Source organism: Parasteatoda tepidariorum, chromosome 11 (genome assembly GCF_982258835.1).
Source record: "Parasteatoda tepidariorum strain Cologne lab strain chromosome 11, Ptep-v5.0, whole genome shotgun sequence".
NCBI classification, from domain to species: domain Eukaryota; kingdom Metazoa; phylum Arthropoda; class Arachnida; order Araneae; family Theridiidae; genus Parasteatoda; species Parasteatoda tepidariorum.
Window position 1 is genome coordinate 5,958,907 of NC_141765.1, and position 17,555 is coordinate 5,976,461.

At 27.8% G+C, this 17,555-nt stretch overlaps 1 protein-coding gene across 2 annotated transcripts in view; it reads left to right on the forward strand.

The window, feature by feature from the left end:
- The window catches only part of LOC122270917 (glutamate receptor 1), a 573,804-nt gene that overhangs the window by 52,423 nt on the left and 503,826 nt on the right, over positions 1 to 17,555 (forward strand). For both annotated transcript variants that reach the window (XM_087154568.1, XM_087154569.1), the window contains exon 2: positions 5,633 to 5,785. In XM_087154568.1, coding sequence (XP_087010694.1) covers positions 5,633 to 5,785 — 153 coding nt within the window. The remainder of the gene's footprint in view (positions 1 to 5,632; positions 5,786 to 17,555) is intronic.

A 17,555-nucleotide genomic window follows, 5' to 3' on the forward strand; every position in this document is an offset into this window, starting at 1 on the left:
TACTTATACTTCCAAGATACGTAAAATTGTCTACCTCATCTAGTTTATTATTTTGTAAGAATATGTCATTTAATGATTTAGAATCAATTTTCAAAAATTTTAGTTTTACTTTGGCTCATAATGAGTCCCTTTTTCTTTGCTTCTACGCTTAAAACGTTTGTGATTGTCTTGAAAGGCGTTGGTCAGTAAGCATAAGTCGATCTTGAAGGATTTTTGGACGATAATTCTTTTGTTATTTGCAGTAAATAAGCAGTAAAACTATTATAGTTCTCAATCTTCGTTAAGTTGAGAAATGGTTCGGGTGGAAGTGATTTGACGATGTGCTCCTATTCAGAAGGATTCGAAATAATTAAAAATTTTATATCAATTTAAGAAATTTATTGTACTGCATGGTGATGACATTTCTTGTTAAAAACTAGTTCTGGTTAATAAGACTGAAATATACTATATTTAAATCATTCATTTGGTGATTTTTCCATTAATATGATAATGGTTAACCAGAAATTCTGATTTTCAAAATTATAGTTCTCATGACCACACATTTAGTATAAAAATAAAAAAAACAGGAAAGTAAATTCAACTGAATAAATGGTTTTTGCGTCCTGCTCTTAGGTATTATGGTAAAATGACCGAATTTGACGACAGTTATGAATTTTTTTCATATACTATAAATTTTCATGCTATAATATTTATACTATTATCATTACAATAAATTTTTATACTATATTATAAATTTTCATATACGCTACTGGCCATTAAAATTTCGACACCAGGAAGACGAGACACCACGAACGTGAAATTTGCAGGAAAGGTAAATCGTGTTGTGCTATGCAAATGATTAACTTATCAGTGCATTCATGCAAAGCAGGCGGTGGTAGCGATATCTACAATGTGTATAAAAGAAGTGATTTGACAGTAAGTTCCGCATGTAGAAATTGAATTTGAATGTTGTTTTTGAGTAAAATTTTTTTTTGATATTCTCATGTAAGATTCTTGTATGTAAGATACATGTCTCATGTAAGATACATGTATTCTTGTGTAAGAAGGAGAAATGTCTACCAGCACGTGTCTGAGTTAGATCAAGGTCGAATTTCGGCAAACCGGGATTGCGGTCTATCATGCCAAAGTATTGCTGCTCGCGTTGGTCGAAATCCCATGACTGTTATCAGAATATGGAATCGATGGTTTCATGACGGCCATATGGAACACCGTGTAGGATCTCAGCGGCCCAAATCACTAACAGCGGAGAAGACAGACATGTTATCCACATGGCTTTAACGGATCGTACAGCTACGTCACGACAAACAAATGGGGTACAGCTACGTCAACAAATGGGGTCATTTGCAAGACGACTAGCGTCTGCACGAACAGTTCGACGACGTTTGCAGCAGCATGGAGACCATAGCTTCGGCTACCCTTGAAGCTGCATCACAGGCAGCAGCGCCTCCAGTGGTGTGATCAACGACGAACCTGGGAGCAGGAATGGCATGGAGTTGAATCAGGTTCTTCAGGCAAACCCAGGTTCCGTATGCAGCATCATGATGGCCACATCCGTGTTTGGCGACATCGTGGAAAATGCCTTTGGCAGCTTGAATTCGACATCGTCATACTGGCCCCCATCACCTGGAGTAATGGTATGGGGTGCCATTGAATACACGTCGCGATCACCTTTGGTTCGCATTGAACGGCAGTCGTTATTTTTCTGATGCGCTAGGGCCAGTTGCTCTGCTTTATCTTCGAGGCCTCCATAACACTACGTTTCTGCAGGACAATGCACGACTGCGTGTTGTTTGCACTGTCCTGATCTTCCTTGACACAGGACATGTTCGTCTGTTGCCCTGACCAGCACTTTCTCCTGATCTCTCACCAATTGAAAACGTCTGGTCAATGGTTGCCGAATGACTGACACGCCACCACTCGTCAGTCACTACGGTCGATGAATTGTGGCATAGTGTTGAAGCTGCATGGAATGGTGTACCCGTCCATGCTATCCTATCTCTGTTCTACTCAATATCCAGAAGAATAACTGCTGTTATTGCTGCCAGGGGAAGCTGCTGTGAGTACCGAATCTTCAGTATCTATATATCCAAATATCCTGAAAATTTAATCACTTGTTCTTCCAACTATAATGCATGTGCCCAATAAATATCATTCTGTTATTTGCATTTCTTCCTGGTGTAGCAATTTTGATGGCTAGTAGTGCACTTTCAGATACCAATTTTTTTCATATCCGATATTTTATTATTTATTTTACTATAATCATTACCAGAGGGCTTTGATATCGATCTCATTGTTGTTCCTATCAAGTCAGTAAATTTTTACCTTATTTTTTATATTATTGATTGTACTTTTTTTCTCCGTGTAGTACCTTAACTCTTTTGAAAATTTAATAAATTTTACTAAAGATTTTAGTACGATACTTGAAAATTGTTATTTATTTCTTAGGCATTGAGTAAAAATCTATTTTTTACAAAAATATCATATTTGACGAGAAAATTACTTATATATCTTACATTTAATAAAAATTCTTAACTAAAAATGCTAAAAATATTACAAAAGAAAATTTTTTTAACTAATAAGAGAAACTAAAACGATAAATTATAATCTATCTGTTAAGGTAAATATTATAGTTTTTTAATACGACAGAGGTTTTTTAAAGCAAACTATACAAAATTCCCAGAAGTAGTTTGTTGAAATAAAATAAAGACGAAACAAATAAACTTCTTTCCAAGAAATCGAGTTCTTTGTTGAAGAAAATTCTTCTTAGCTTTGATGCTTCTTACTGTTGATAAAATTTCTATAGAGAGACAAATACTGTTTATTTTCCTGGTATTTCAGTTATATTTCATAGCTTAGAGTCTGGATGAAATATGTTTGATCTTTCTCAGTCTTTTTTCTCTTAAAAGATGAAAACTGCTCACTTGCCCTAGGAAAGTTAACAGTTTTTAAAAAGTTGAAACGACTGGTTTCAAGTTATTTTATATTTTTACTCCTTATTCATTAGTAGAAGCGAGGAAATTTTGCTACATTCTATTGGTAAATGGAGCAATTATTTATTCAAAATTGCTTAATAGACAACTTTTTAAAAGCTTTGAAACTACTGGCTTCGAATTATTTTATATTGTTATTCCTCATACATTTGTAGAAATGAAGGAATTTTGCTGCATTCTCATGGTAAATGGAACAATTATTCATTCAAAATTGTTTAATAGACAAATTAGCATTTTTCAAGAACGATGCATTTCCACTAATGAGCAAACAGAATTTATATTTTTAGTGCTTATACAAAAGTTGAAGAAATTTTATTAAATTCTCGTAGTGAATGAAGCAATTATTTATTAAAAATGTTTAAAAGCTAAATTGATGTCTTCAAGGATGTAATTAGTTTTTAAGAGGGTCCAAAAGAGTTTTTTAAGAACCCATACATTGTTTTGATTTTTTTTAATCATGTTATACCCTACAAGTAAAAACGACTTTTATTTTTAAGTGTAAGTTACGACTTTCAAAAAAATAAGTTGTTAAAATTTAAAAAAACTTATTTTCAATTTTTGATACAGCTGAAAATTTTATGCTTTGATATTAAAACTTCCTATGATTCATTTGAATGAAATATCCATAATTTAATTATTCAGCAGTTTTTGCTATTGTTATTTTTAAATTAAAATTTAGTTTTATGATCTTCAATACTTTTATAAAATATGAAATGTTATTAAAATACTGCATATAATAATTTTACGAATCGAAGAAAAAGTAATTAAAATGCATACATATTTCAAATTTGAAGCTGTTTTGTAAGTGATTTAAAGTTAAATCAATTTTTTTTAAAAAAAACACCATGTGAAAATAATTATGATTATATATAATAAGGCCTTTAATGTTAATATGACTTGAATAGCTCTCACTTGAAGTTAATATAGCGAAATCAAGTCTTAATTTCGCTCTAAATGAGATAATAACATAATTTTTTCAACATTTCAAAAAATAGTTAATTACATCATCTTTTCGGAAAAAAAAATAAATAAAAAGCATAATTTTTAAGATTTTTGTTTCCGAAATTACCTTGAAATATAAATTTGAATCACTAAATACGCCGAAAAAGTAAGTTAGAAAATTATTATTCTGCAGCAGCGGCAAAAAAATTGCCAGCATGTTCCTTAATTGTTTTCTGTTGCAAAATTGGATTGCAAGTAACATAGCGCCATATTTTTTATGAATAACTTGACTGGCTTTTCTCTAAAACTCTCAGCACGTTTCCTTATCTAAAAATATGCCCGCTTTAAAATCAAATCTTTTGTCCCTAAAGTCTAAAACTTTGGGTTTGTAAGCGATGCATTCATTTAAAAAAGAGCAAATGATTACAATAAGGCCTTAGGTTGTTTATAAGTTTATGGATTTCTAATACAGATCTCTAACATTATCAAGGTTTTTGAACTTTAGGAAAGATTAATATGCTTTTGTTTAGATATAATTATAGAGGGTATCTTTTTAGAAAAGAAAGTTTTAAAATTAATAATTCAATTAACAGAAAACAACTATAGTAGAATAGTTGTTGGTTATGGTTTCTAAAAAATGGTTCCTTAAAACTTACGAGCTATCCATGTTAGAGACAATCAGATATGAAATATTTTTTCATCTATATTTTCTTTTATAATTATCAATAAAACAATTTCAGTGTAGTCATATTTGCTTCTAAAATTTTTGAAGCATAGATACATATTTGCAAACTGTGTCTGATTAACATATTAATTATTTGAAAGCTGCACGTTCAGCCCCAAACAATGGAATATTGATATGTTTCATGCCAAATGTTAAAATTTTATTTAAAGCTTTCTTTAATCATTATTTATAAACTGCCTCTCAGTCATCATAATATGAATGAAGAATTTTTGGACAGAATATTTATTGTTATTTTAATGAAAAAAATCAACAAATTTGTATGTAATTATTCATGTACTTTAAAAGCTGCTAATGATAATTAAATACATAAATGAATAAATGTCACCACTCTTAAAAATCTGAAATTCATGCTGCATATCAAAACATTAGAAGCATATCTTAAGAGAATTTTCAGTGATTTTTTTGTGTAAATTTACAATAATTTACGAATGAACTGCTAGTTTAATAGTAATTTTAAATCAGTTAAATTTTTCAGAAAAATAATATTTTCAGCATTATAACTTAGTTTATCCGATATTTTATAGATACACATAACACAGTTCTTAAAATTCTAATAGTAAAATAATAATTTGCAAGGAATTTATCAATACAATACTTTTGCTCAAGTATAGCTACGTTACAAACTCGTTAATGTAATGAATACATTTAACACACACACACGCGCGCACGCACGCACGCACACACACACACACACACACATAAGATTAGGAAAGGAAATAACTAAATAATATTATAACCTTGTCATCGACTTGTCAATTATTAGTAATTACTAATAATTATGTTCATTATTCTATAGAAATCATTGAATTAAGTTGTAGTTTGAATTCGACCTTTTACTAATTATAAGCATGCTGTCGAAATTTGTGCTGTATTTTAATGAGGTTTTTCTTAATTCAATTTCATTAGATTTCGAATAAATGATATGTAATTGGATATAATTTTAATGTTTTTCTAGGAGCAATATTTTCACCTGGTACAGATGAATTACAAACTGCTCTTAGATATGCCTTCCACATTCACAATACAAACGATACATTGGCTAGATTCAAAGTCGAGCCTGTCATAGATTATGTGGATAGCGAAGACCCTTTTAAAATTGCTAGAACATGTAAGTATTATTAAATATATTTATTGATTAATTTGAGTTTTTATATACCTAATGCATGGTGTTCCATAACCACCAATAATTAATATTTTTTTTAAATATTTTTTTCGGCAAAAATAAAGTATAAAACGAAAACGCAATAGCTGTGCCAAGTTAATTATAACGTCATGAAAATCGGACTAATCATGAACGAGAGATTCGAAGCACAAAACTATGTTATAGGAGGAGACTATTAAAATACGTATAAGTCTCATTGTAATTTCCAACTGAATCTGATGTCCCACCCTGCACAATAGCAATAGATTGTGGCAACGATTTTTTTCCTTTTTAAGGCCTATTGTAAATACTTCTCTGATTTTATTTTTGGATTTTAAAAATATACTGCGGAGTGACTCCAGTGAGTTAACTTGATTGCAAAAAAATAAAAAGGAAAAAATAACTTTGTAATATCATAAAAAAATTGTGCTTGGTTAGGAAGAAAATTCAAACAGTTTGGAAAGATTTTCTTTTACTTATTTTTTCATATAACAGTCGAAAAAAAGTAAGATGCTGGAACCATTTAGTTATAAGAATAAAATGTAGACATAATTATTACAATTTAAAGCATTACGATTGAGAATTTGCACATTTTATTCAGCTGTTGATTCATGGTCGTCTAAAATTTTATTACTAACAATTAGTAAACACAAAATAAAATGCATAATGCATGCATAGAATTACAGATATATCTAAAAGTTTTCTGTTTTACAGTATTAAATATCTTTTATAACTTTTCTATTGAGAATTTCATTTTTGATTGCCCTTGCGTATTTATACATTGTTCTCAAAATTAATCATTATGAAGGTAAGGACTTTTCAAGATTTAATGCTCAAACAAGTCAATGTTAGCATATTTTATTTTCCACTGAAACACAAATTGGAGTGAGTAAATGTTGGCAAGGAAATCTCCGGCATTCAATTATTTTCCTTTCACGAGTAATCAAGCATTTTAGACTTTGCGATTTCTCTCAGAAATGTTGAATCAGCTATGGTGTGATGAGATTGCCGCATTGGCAATTATTGAGAACATACAAGCAGTTAAACGATTGAGTCTCGTGATTTGAAATTCCATTAGTGACTCTACGACAACATAAGTGATCAGTAAACTACGTCGAACTGCGGAATTATTTGCGAGCACTATGGTAGCACTGATTATCAACACCCAATAGAATTGCTTATTTTGTGCTTCGTAAATGCAACAGATAAGTTTATTCCTTCATTAACTGAAGAATTTGAAATTTATCTGAGGGGTCCCTTCTCAGGAACAATTTAAATCATCCAATCAGAACGAATAGTAGAGAATGAATGTTTTTTTCATGCTAAAAATGCATTTTGTAAATTAAGTGGTATTTATTTATTGGTGTATTATGTTAGTATATAGTAGGGGAGAGTGGGGTCAATTGTAACATTCTTTACTTAACTATTTTTAACTAACAAAAAATCCAATATATTATTAGTATTAATTGACAGACGAGTAAAGTAGACTATCCTCTACTAGAAAAAAAAATAAATACCTGATTTTAAATATTATTATATTAGTTATTAACAATTTTTGACAGTCGTGCAGTTGTTACAATTGTCCCCACTTACGGGGTCAATTGTAACAGTTCATAAATTCAACTAAAACATAGTTAATTATACATATTATCATGGTTGTGATATATTTTTTTATTGATTAATATAGTAGTGATATTTTAGGAGTAAAAATAATAATGAGCAGAAACCTAAAGGGTTAAACTTTTAACTTTAAGGGGTTAAAAATTTTAATTTATGCTGTGAAAGGTGATAAATAAAATAATGCACATGCAACATAATATAAATGATATAGGAAACTATTGGTGGTTCTTAAAGAGTTAAGTAATGGTTTGTAAACATAAGATTATTTATTTTCAGCTGTTACAATCGTCCCTTTACTTATTGTTACAATTGTCCCCAGGACACCATTTCAGCTTCATTTGTTAAAAACAATGCTAGTTAATTAGCAAAACTAATCTTTTTTTATTGAAATGTTAATTAAAGTGTCCACTTACATATTCGGTTACTAATTTTTATTTGTTTAAACAAAATTACTTTGTTACAATATAATATTCTAATACCAAAAAAAGTACTTGCGTGGCGTGAAAATATCTTTTGTGATGTAACTCTTTCAAAAGTACATAAAAATGGCTGCCATCAAGGGTGTACATGTAGATTTATTAAATACACCTTGTGCGCCACCTAGGAACCAAATCTAGAACCCGACACTCGAAATTTTTGCTCTGTTACAATCGTACCCTGTTACAATTGACCCCACTCTCCCCTAATAAGTATTCTGTAATGACATATAATATGTATATACTATATCATATTATCTAAAAATAATATAGCGTAGTAATAATATATAATAATTATTAAGGAGAATAAGTATCGAACTTAGTTACTGCTATTTTTTAAAAAAATTTTTATTAATTTCTTAATAAGGAATTATCTTTGAAAATGGGAAAATAAAAGAAAATAAAAATGTTTCACAATACAAGTCGAAGCCGGTAAATTGGTATTGGAAATATAAAGCATTATGAAATCAAAAAAATATTTCGAGACAAGGTATGAGTTAAAGTTTATAAGGCACTTTGAAAAATTGGGTAATTTTAATGTGATAATTTTATTAATAAAAAAATAGTTTCATTAAAAAAATAGACTATCATATTTTAAAAAGTTTTATTAGATAAAATTTTTTAAATTTCTTTACTATGACCTACAGTATTCAGATTTTAGAACACACAACATTGTATACTCAAATTTCATATGAAACACACATTTACGATCGAAATATTTTTTGTAGGATTTAACTCATTTGATTTAATGTTCATTCCTATACATATTCAAGAAATTTAGTATGATTTAAAAAATGAACTTAAAGAAGGATTCAATTTTGATTATGACTAAAGCTCATTTGATTTAAAAAATTGAATCCCTTTATATATAAACCTTTTTAAATAGAAAATGAAAGAGGAATGTATTTACCATATTTTAAAGAGCTTCGTATTTACAACTTCATTTTTCAATTGTAATTGTTCTCCCACTGATAAAAAAATATGGTCATATCTACCAAAATATGGTAAAGTTTAACGTGTTTCTGACTCTACAAGAAAACGCAAATTCTCGGTAATTTTTATCAAAGCGCTTTGTTAATGAATTTGGTAAAATTAACAATAAAATATGGTTTTATAATATGTGATAAAACTTGTTATATGAAGTAGATTTTGCAGCATATAGATTTTTGAACCCCCAATAAATGTTTATTTCAACCAACTTTAACATAAAATACTTTTAACAATTACAACCAAATAACTTTGGAAGGATTTATCTCGCTTGATGCTATGTACATTACGGAACATGAATATACTGAATTGCATAAATTATTTGATTTATCTTTTGTTTATTCAAAGTTCATTGAACACTTTCTTACTTCATATTAGTATGAAATGCAATAACGCATCTTAAAATATTTCTTTGACGATTGCAGAATTAAATCTAATATAATCCATCCAAATCATTTGATCGTATATTCTTTTTAAATTTATTTATCCTCTGCATCTTTAAATTATTCATTTAAAAGTTTTAGAAAGTTTTATGCTCTAACATTTTCCATAATATATTTTTATAGAGTTTTATGGAATCAGAAAGGCTTCGATTAGTACTTTGTGCAATAAACATTTTAATGCAATTAAATAATATACTTAGGCTCTGTTACATAATATTTCTTTACATTTCTATCAAACTATTTATAGTGTTTTTTTAAAATAATCTCTCTCTATTTATAAAATATTAAATAATTTATTATGGTGTGTAACGTTGGAAATTTTAACATAATATTATGAACAATAAAATAATACACTAATACTGTTATATATTTTTCCATTAATTTATTAAAAGCAAATATTTTCGTTTAAACTATGTCTTTAAAGAAATTTTTATTAGTGTTATTTCATTTTAACTTTGGCTCTTGTATAATATATTAGGAATGTTTTAAGGAAAAATAAGTCTTTTGTTTTCGTTCAGTTTAATTTTTTCTATCATTTATTTTTTAAAAACTGTGTTTTTTGTGTGGATACTTTTCACCTATTATATTTTCTGTATTTTATTAAATACCCAAGTTTCTTAATATAAATTAGCATTTTTCAGCCACTGATAATATTTTTTCTATTTTCCTTAAAAAAGTCGACTCTATATATTTAGAATTGAATTCATTAATAATTTTAAGTGCACTGTGTTACATTTGTAATACTTGAGTTTGATTATATTTTACGAAATAGTAAAGGCGATATTTAAGAGATGTATGAGATTTAAATATATTTTGACCTTACCGCACGGATTCGATTGTATAAAACATATTGTGCTTTCATTCTGTTAATTAATATGGTAAACAATCAGATGTTTTTAGTAAGTTTATTAAGAATATAATGCAAATTATACGTATTATAACAGTCACTTGTTAGTTACATGATTCAGAAATTTGTAAATTTTGGTAGCAAAAGTGAAATTTTTTTGTGAAAGTGAAATAAAAATAATCTTAACCACTAATTAATACTCATGTAACTATACACGGTATACAATTTAAACTTTTAATTCTTATTTTGCATATTTGTAATTTTTATTTTCATTTGTTCTTTTCCCACTTACTTCTGTAAGCCTCTTGTTATACATTGTGGAGCATGAGGAGTTGTTTAATAAAACGTAATTAAAAAAAACACTACTCTCTTAAAATGAACGAGTGAAAATAACTCAACTTGAGTGCTATTTAACTCTTTCATCTAGACAAAACCAGCCTTCTCATCTTGAGTTAAAATCACTCAAGTGAAAGAGTTATATGGAAATAGCTCAATTTGAGTGAAAAAAATTTCACTCATACTTGAGTTATTTTCACTCGAGTTTGAGTGATTTTCAGTATTACCTGAGTGAATCGTTTTCACTCAAACTTGAGTGATTTTAACTCGTGTTTGAGCGATTTTCAGTATTTCAGTTTGTTTGTAAATTGCATTCAAAATTTTTGCTGTTAATATTCGAAATTTGTGTATTTAGTGGTGCCATCTATCGTAAGCGAAAGAAAATACTACAGTTTTCGTTTAAAAAAATTCCTTTTGAAAGAAAGCCTTAGATAGGAATTTTTTATAATAACGTTCGTTGAATTTAAATATTGAATTAAATAACATAGTACTTGTGAAAGTTTTTGGCGTGAGCATATCGACACTGTGTATCCTGGGATTCGAACTGGCTTCCCGTCTGTCGTGAGATTGACCTATTAACCATCTCGGCTACAGTCCTGTGTCAAGACGGCTACGAAGAACTAATTAGCTTCATGAGCTGGGTCTTGTTGGCGAGGATAAAGTTTTTATTTGTTAAATCAAATAAGGTGAAAACACAGTTAAAAAATTTTTTCAGAGTTAACAGTTTGAATAGCAGCATTTTGTGGTTATCCAATTATTTTGATTGTATACGGTAAAACAACAATTAAATGAATTATTACTTAGGGGAAAGAAACAAAAAACTCAAATCTACAGTGGTTAGGAATTTTTCATAAAAAAAACCTCTTAAGTTACGTCATTTTTCTTTGTAGCTTAATTTTTAAAAGTAAGGAGCTCTAAACGAAGTTTTAAAGTAAGCAGTTTTATAAATATTATGCTCATTTAGGTTCAATTGAAAATATGAGTTATTTTTTTTCGAACAAATTTATTCGTTTAATTTATAAAGCTTTATTTTCAAGCAATAAAAAAGGTATATTGTTTTAAATTGCCTAAATTTTTTTAAGACAAATTTCTGAAACTAAGTGAAATTAATAAATTTTAAGAAAAGACGTTAGAAGCTAAAAAATCTGGATTAAATACCCTTTTTCAAACTCAATTTTGCAAACTCTTTTGATATAAATTTGTTTAAAATGCAAACTATATATTTGTTTTGATTAGAAAAAAATAAGTATAATTTTTGTTCTGCAATAATCCTAGCTTAGTATGAATTCGAATAAAAAAATTAACTAATTAACATTAACTACTTGACTTTACTTTAATATTGTTTTTATCATAAACTTTACTCAACCATAGTTTTTTTAAGTCAAAAAGAAAAAAATAATAAAAATGAATGAAAACGACATTTTAAATAAAATTACTAAAATACTGAAATATTTAAATACCTAATTTTAGGCATATTTTAAACTAGTTAAATTGTATCGCTTCTGAATTATAAATAATTACAATTAAATCAAGTATGTATTTTATGAATTTTAACTATTATGAATATAGATAGCTTAAGTTATTTCCGTTATCAATATATATGTTTAGAATTTTTACCTAATTGTAAGAAATTAATATATAATCAAAAAGAAAAAACATTATAAAAATTTAATATACCAGCCAGGAAAGCAGGATTAAAGACATCAAACTCTTTCAATTTTACAACAATGCAAAGTAACTGCAGTTTTTCTGCAGATTCATCAGAAAGTATACTTCTGAAACAATGACTGCATAATTACTTCAAATTTACTGCAGAATGACCACGGATTTAAAGTTTCAGTTTTTTCTAAATTTATGATTTTAATGTGACCTCACTTAAACTACAGTAATTTTGTAGACAATAGCTAAAAGTTTATTCGAAATAAATTACTGAGAAATAACTTCGCATTAGCTGCAGTGTTTTTACAGTTAAGATTGCACTACAGTAAATTTGCAAGTTAACTCTAGAAAAACTACGAAATTACTTCCGTTCTGTGGAATAACTACAGTTTATTTTCAGCTGGGATATAGGTATATAAATTCAAATTGAATTATATCTCATAATAAATAATACTTTTAATTTTGCTCCTATTTTTTTACTATTAATCTATAAATATTGTAAAATTCTAATTTATTCGCATTTTCAAATACTTTAATTAGCATTGTACTTTTAATCAAATATTAATTCTGCATTTTCAATTTTGCCTCGAAAATTGAATTTGAAGAAAAGTGGTAAGAACTTTTATGCTAGCAACAAAGGAAAAATAGTTCGTATAATGTGATAAATACTTTATGAAATAAGAAGATAGTATTAATTCTGAATTCCTATTAAATAAAAGCTAAAAACAGTATAAAAACAGAAAAATTCAAATTGCTGCTTAATTTTTTTAAATGTAATATTTTCCACTTTTTCTTTGAATGATATATTTATAATAAAATACATTGAACATCTGAAGATTCTGATTTGAATGAATGGATGTTGCAAATGGGAACCTTCATAAATTAAAGACAGTCAACTTTATTAATAGAAAGCAATTTAAATAACAGCAATTATATACAATATGAACAATAATTTCGTAAATATCTTTTATAAAAGAAGTATAGAATGATATGAAATTAATTATCCAGAATTGTTTTGTACCAAAATTATACATCAAAAGAACTAAAACATGGATATAAATTTATTATATTAAAATAAAATGTTAAAACTTTAATATGAGATCTGAAAAAATTCTAAAACTCTTATCAGATATATTAATTCCTACATGCTTTGACAAAGATTCTAGCAGGGAATCAATTTTTTTTAATATTTCATAATCATCCACATTAAACACTTTCAATTTTAATAAATTTTTTTGACAAATAATTTAAAAGAATAGTATATTTTATTAAAAAACGCTGTAAAACAGCTAATTTAAACAGCACATTTAAAATAAAAGTATTTTCAAAATAAAAACAACAAAGTATATCTACTTACTGAAAAGTAAAACAGCGCCTTCTTCAGAAATACCGCTGTGAACTAAAAGTTGTTTTAATTCTTCTTAATTCAAAATATTAAATGACATATTCTCCAGAAGAAAAAAAAATTAAACGTAAAATAAAAACGAAGACATAATCTACTTAGATCACAGAACATAACAATTTTATTTAAATTTATTATCGTTTGCTTTTTAAAATAAAACGATAGAAATTCCAGCTTATATCTCGCACACAATTAAATAATAAATAAATCACTCAAGTTTGAGCTAAAAGCACTCAAATATTGCTTAATAAATACCACTCAAGTTTGAGTTAATGCAAAGCAAGAATTTCGCTCAAATAAGAATGTACTTCACTCAAGTTGAGTTAAAAAAATTTAACTCTTTTTTGAGTAGGGGAAATAACTCTTTCATTTTAAGAGAGTAACTAATATTCCTTACTTATGAAATTAAACACATATTTATTAAATTGCAATTTAAAAATAGTAGTTAAGTTAGTAGTTTTAAATTGAAATTTTAAAGATTGCCTGAAGAATGTAAATAATCTGAAATACATTAAATTTAAAAAAGCTATGTCGAGCGATTTTAGTCATCTTTATTTATTCAAAAGAATCCTTCAGCTTAATTGGCAAAACTTTTAATTGATGTACTTTAAAAGTTCTGAATGTTGCATGGAACTATTTCAAATTAATAATTGATCATTTTAAGTTTGACTTACATTAAGGATATTTATCATTTACTGTATAGCATTTTAAGAGTTAGTTAATTACCATTTCAATTAGGGATAAATGATACTTTTATGTCGCTATTTTAGCCTATTTATTGAATGTTGTAAAGACAGATGGTTTTTCATAATACTGAGAAATTTTCTAAACCTGAAATAAATATTTATAATAAAAAATTCAAAAGTGCGTAAAGCAGTGCACACAATAATTAAAAGAAAATACTAAAAATATTACAATAAAACGAAATGAAATCTCATTTAGGGTAAAAAATTTTAAAGGAATAAAATAAATATTGAATTTAGGATTCGATTCAAGGAGGTGATGAAGATTTTGAAAGAAAATTTTATAATAGTTTTTAAAACAGTTTAAAACAATAATTATCATATCACTGAAAATTATTTATGAAATTAATTACAATTATCAACAAAAACATATTTTACAATTTTAGTTTTACAATCTTTGACTTGAAAGAGCAGGGCATTGTTTTTCTTAGTGAGTTAATTTCAAAGCTTTGTGTTTCACCCTAAAGGATGTGTGTTGCAATTAAGTAATATAAATTATTTTTTCAATAATCTATCTTCCAAAACTTTACAGATTTTGACAGGTTGTGAAATTTTTTCCATGAATTGATACTATAACTAAAAAAAATTATCAGTTTTAATTCATGATGTTTTTTGAAAGGTTATAAAACCCTTGAGAGTTTTATTGCAAGGAATTTTCTTGATCTAATATTTAGAAATGGCAATTTATATGTATGCTGCGAAAAGAATTCCGGAATGTTTTTAGAAAATGATGGCCAATTAACGTGCTTAATTTATATCAATTACTTTTCTAACAAAAAAGCAGGAAACTTTTAGAAGAATAAAAGAAAAAATTCCAGCTAAAAGTCAATAATGTTCCAGGAATTAGCGTGGAAGAACTCAGAGACCACCTTTCTACGAGTTTGCAATAAATCAGTAATAATCAGTAATCATTAATCTGATATAAATCAGTAACTTTGAGTTATAACTGAGTTGTGAATCTTTAAGTCATATCTAACAGTGGAATGTTACTCAGTTGATCTTGCTATCTAGCGGGAGAGATTGGTAATACTATCCTTCTTCCAGTGAGTAATAACTAGAGATTGGTAATACTATCCTTCATCTTGTCTTCCAGTGAGTCTGATGGTGAGTATCATATCTGTGGCGCTGCCATCTATGTTTGCTTGAGAGAGTTGGGGTTTCACGTAGTCTGGGTTATTTATTTGAGGCTTTTATGAAGTAATAACTTCTTATGATTATAAGTAATGGGAAAAAATATGTTGTATTTACTTTGGGAGTGAACTCCCCGATTGATTGACTGATGATTGATCGCGTGAATGACAGTTTAACTCACCAGGGCACAGACTTTAGCCACTCGACTATACAAAAACATCACATCATATGCAAAAACTTCACATCATATATAAAAGTGTTATCACTAAACTAGTGCTATCACTTTTAATTTGTAAATTCAAGAAACTTTCGCAGATATTTCCTTTCACTAAGTATATAATTTGTAATGAATTTTCACATTCATTACGGCCTCATTGGTATGGAAAGTTCAATAATTTGCTGATTTTTCACTTATTTTTTCATAATTTTGCCAACGTTACTTAAAAATATGGTTGTCCTTAGTTGTCCCTTTTGAGATTTTATATATTTAAGCAAACACTAACGAAAATTATTAATTAATTCATGTTTAAAGCTCTTTTAATCCCACATAGAGTATTCCGCGAAGTAATTGATGATTTTTAATTCAAATCTTTGTTACATTTGAAATAATAACCTTTAACTTACGAGATTAATTTTAAGGATCAGTTAATTACCTTCCCAATAAAGAATAATTTAAGGTTATAATCTTTTCGAAGAATTATCATATTATGTAAAAGGATTCTTAAAGCTGAAGTGATTTATTGAAGAAGAAGCCATTCAAGGTAAGTAAGGAATCTCTTAAAAGATACAGAAAAGATAAAGAAATCAAAGAGAGAGAAATGTGAGAATAGGGGTGGAAGAAAATCGGTTTCGCAATGCGGCTTGTGTAATGAGTATTTTCATTGAAAGTGCGTTTTGGGAAGGGAGGGACAGAAAACATAAATGAGTGTCATGGGGTGGAAGACTTTTACCTGTGATTTTTGATGCAGATAAATCTTCAGAGATGCTGCACCCAGAAAAGAAGTTGAAAGGCGCGGATTTAACGGTGCGGAAATGTTCATTCGTGGTTCTCGAATTCAGTGTTCAGCGTCGCGGATAATTGCGTAGGTATACTCCTTGTCATATTTTATTTTTGATGGTGTATGATGAAAAGGATCCGTTCCTATGCTTAAGAGATGTTGTAGGGGGATTAGAATTAAGACACGTTGTTGACAGTTTGAAGAGGAATAAAATCACGTAAGCTTGAGATGTCTGGGTTAACATTTTTCGCTTGTCTTAGTTCGGGTAATTCATAAAGTTACCTGCTAGCTTTGATAATATAAGTAGTTTCTAAACTAAATCATATATCTTCAATAATGTGAAAGAAAGGCACTTCTAAGGTTTTCTATTTTGATTCAAATAAAAACGAAAATTTTTATTGAGAAATACATTCTGAAACTACAGTTTTAATTTTTTTTTTTAACAGTGTTAGATTTAATGTATTTTTATATATAGTAGTTGACTGAATTTTTTTTCATAATAAAATGACATTATGAATAGTGCTTAGAAATAAATTCAAGCACTTTTCTGCAGATTTCAAGTATTTTACCATGGATATACGTTTATTAGTGCATATAGCAATAACGATGATTTGAATTAAAGTTAGAAAACAAGGATTAAACTCTATATTTTTTTACCAAAAAAAGAGAAAAAGAGTAAAAAACTACATAACTCTTTAAATGAATCAAATATATACATCTAACTTTAATTCATCTAATATTTGAATCTGAATCTAATTCTACAGTAATAAAGGAAACAAAATATTCTGATCTATTATAATATTATAAATCTTAAAGCGGGATCTAATATCATCCCTAACTTTAGATCTAGTAATCTAGCTCTATTATATCTATCATATAGATTAAATTTCGGGTGGTGTTTATTTTATGGTTCTGTTAATCGGTGGTATTGTCGTGTCTTCATTTTGATTATTCATTTAAAAATCATTCCATGATCAAATTAAGAACATTCTTTTTGAAATTCTTCTATAACCGAGTCATTTGATGAAAATTTCTTTTTTCACTATGTAAATAAATATACTCTTTAAAATCCACGAAAAATCTTTTGGCTTCCAT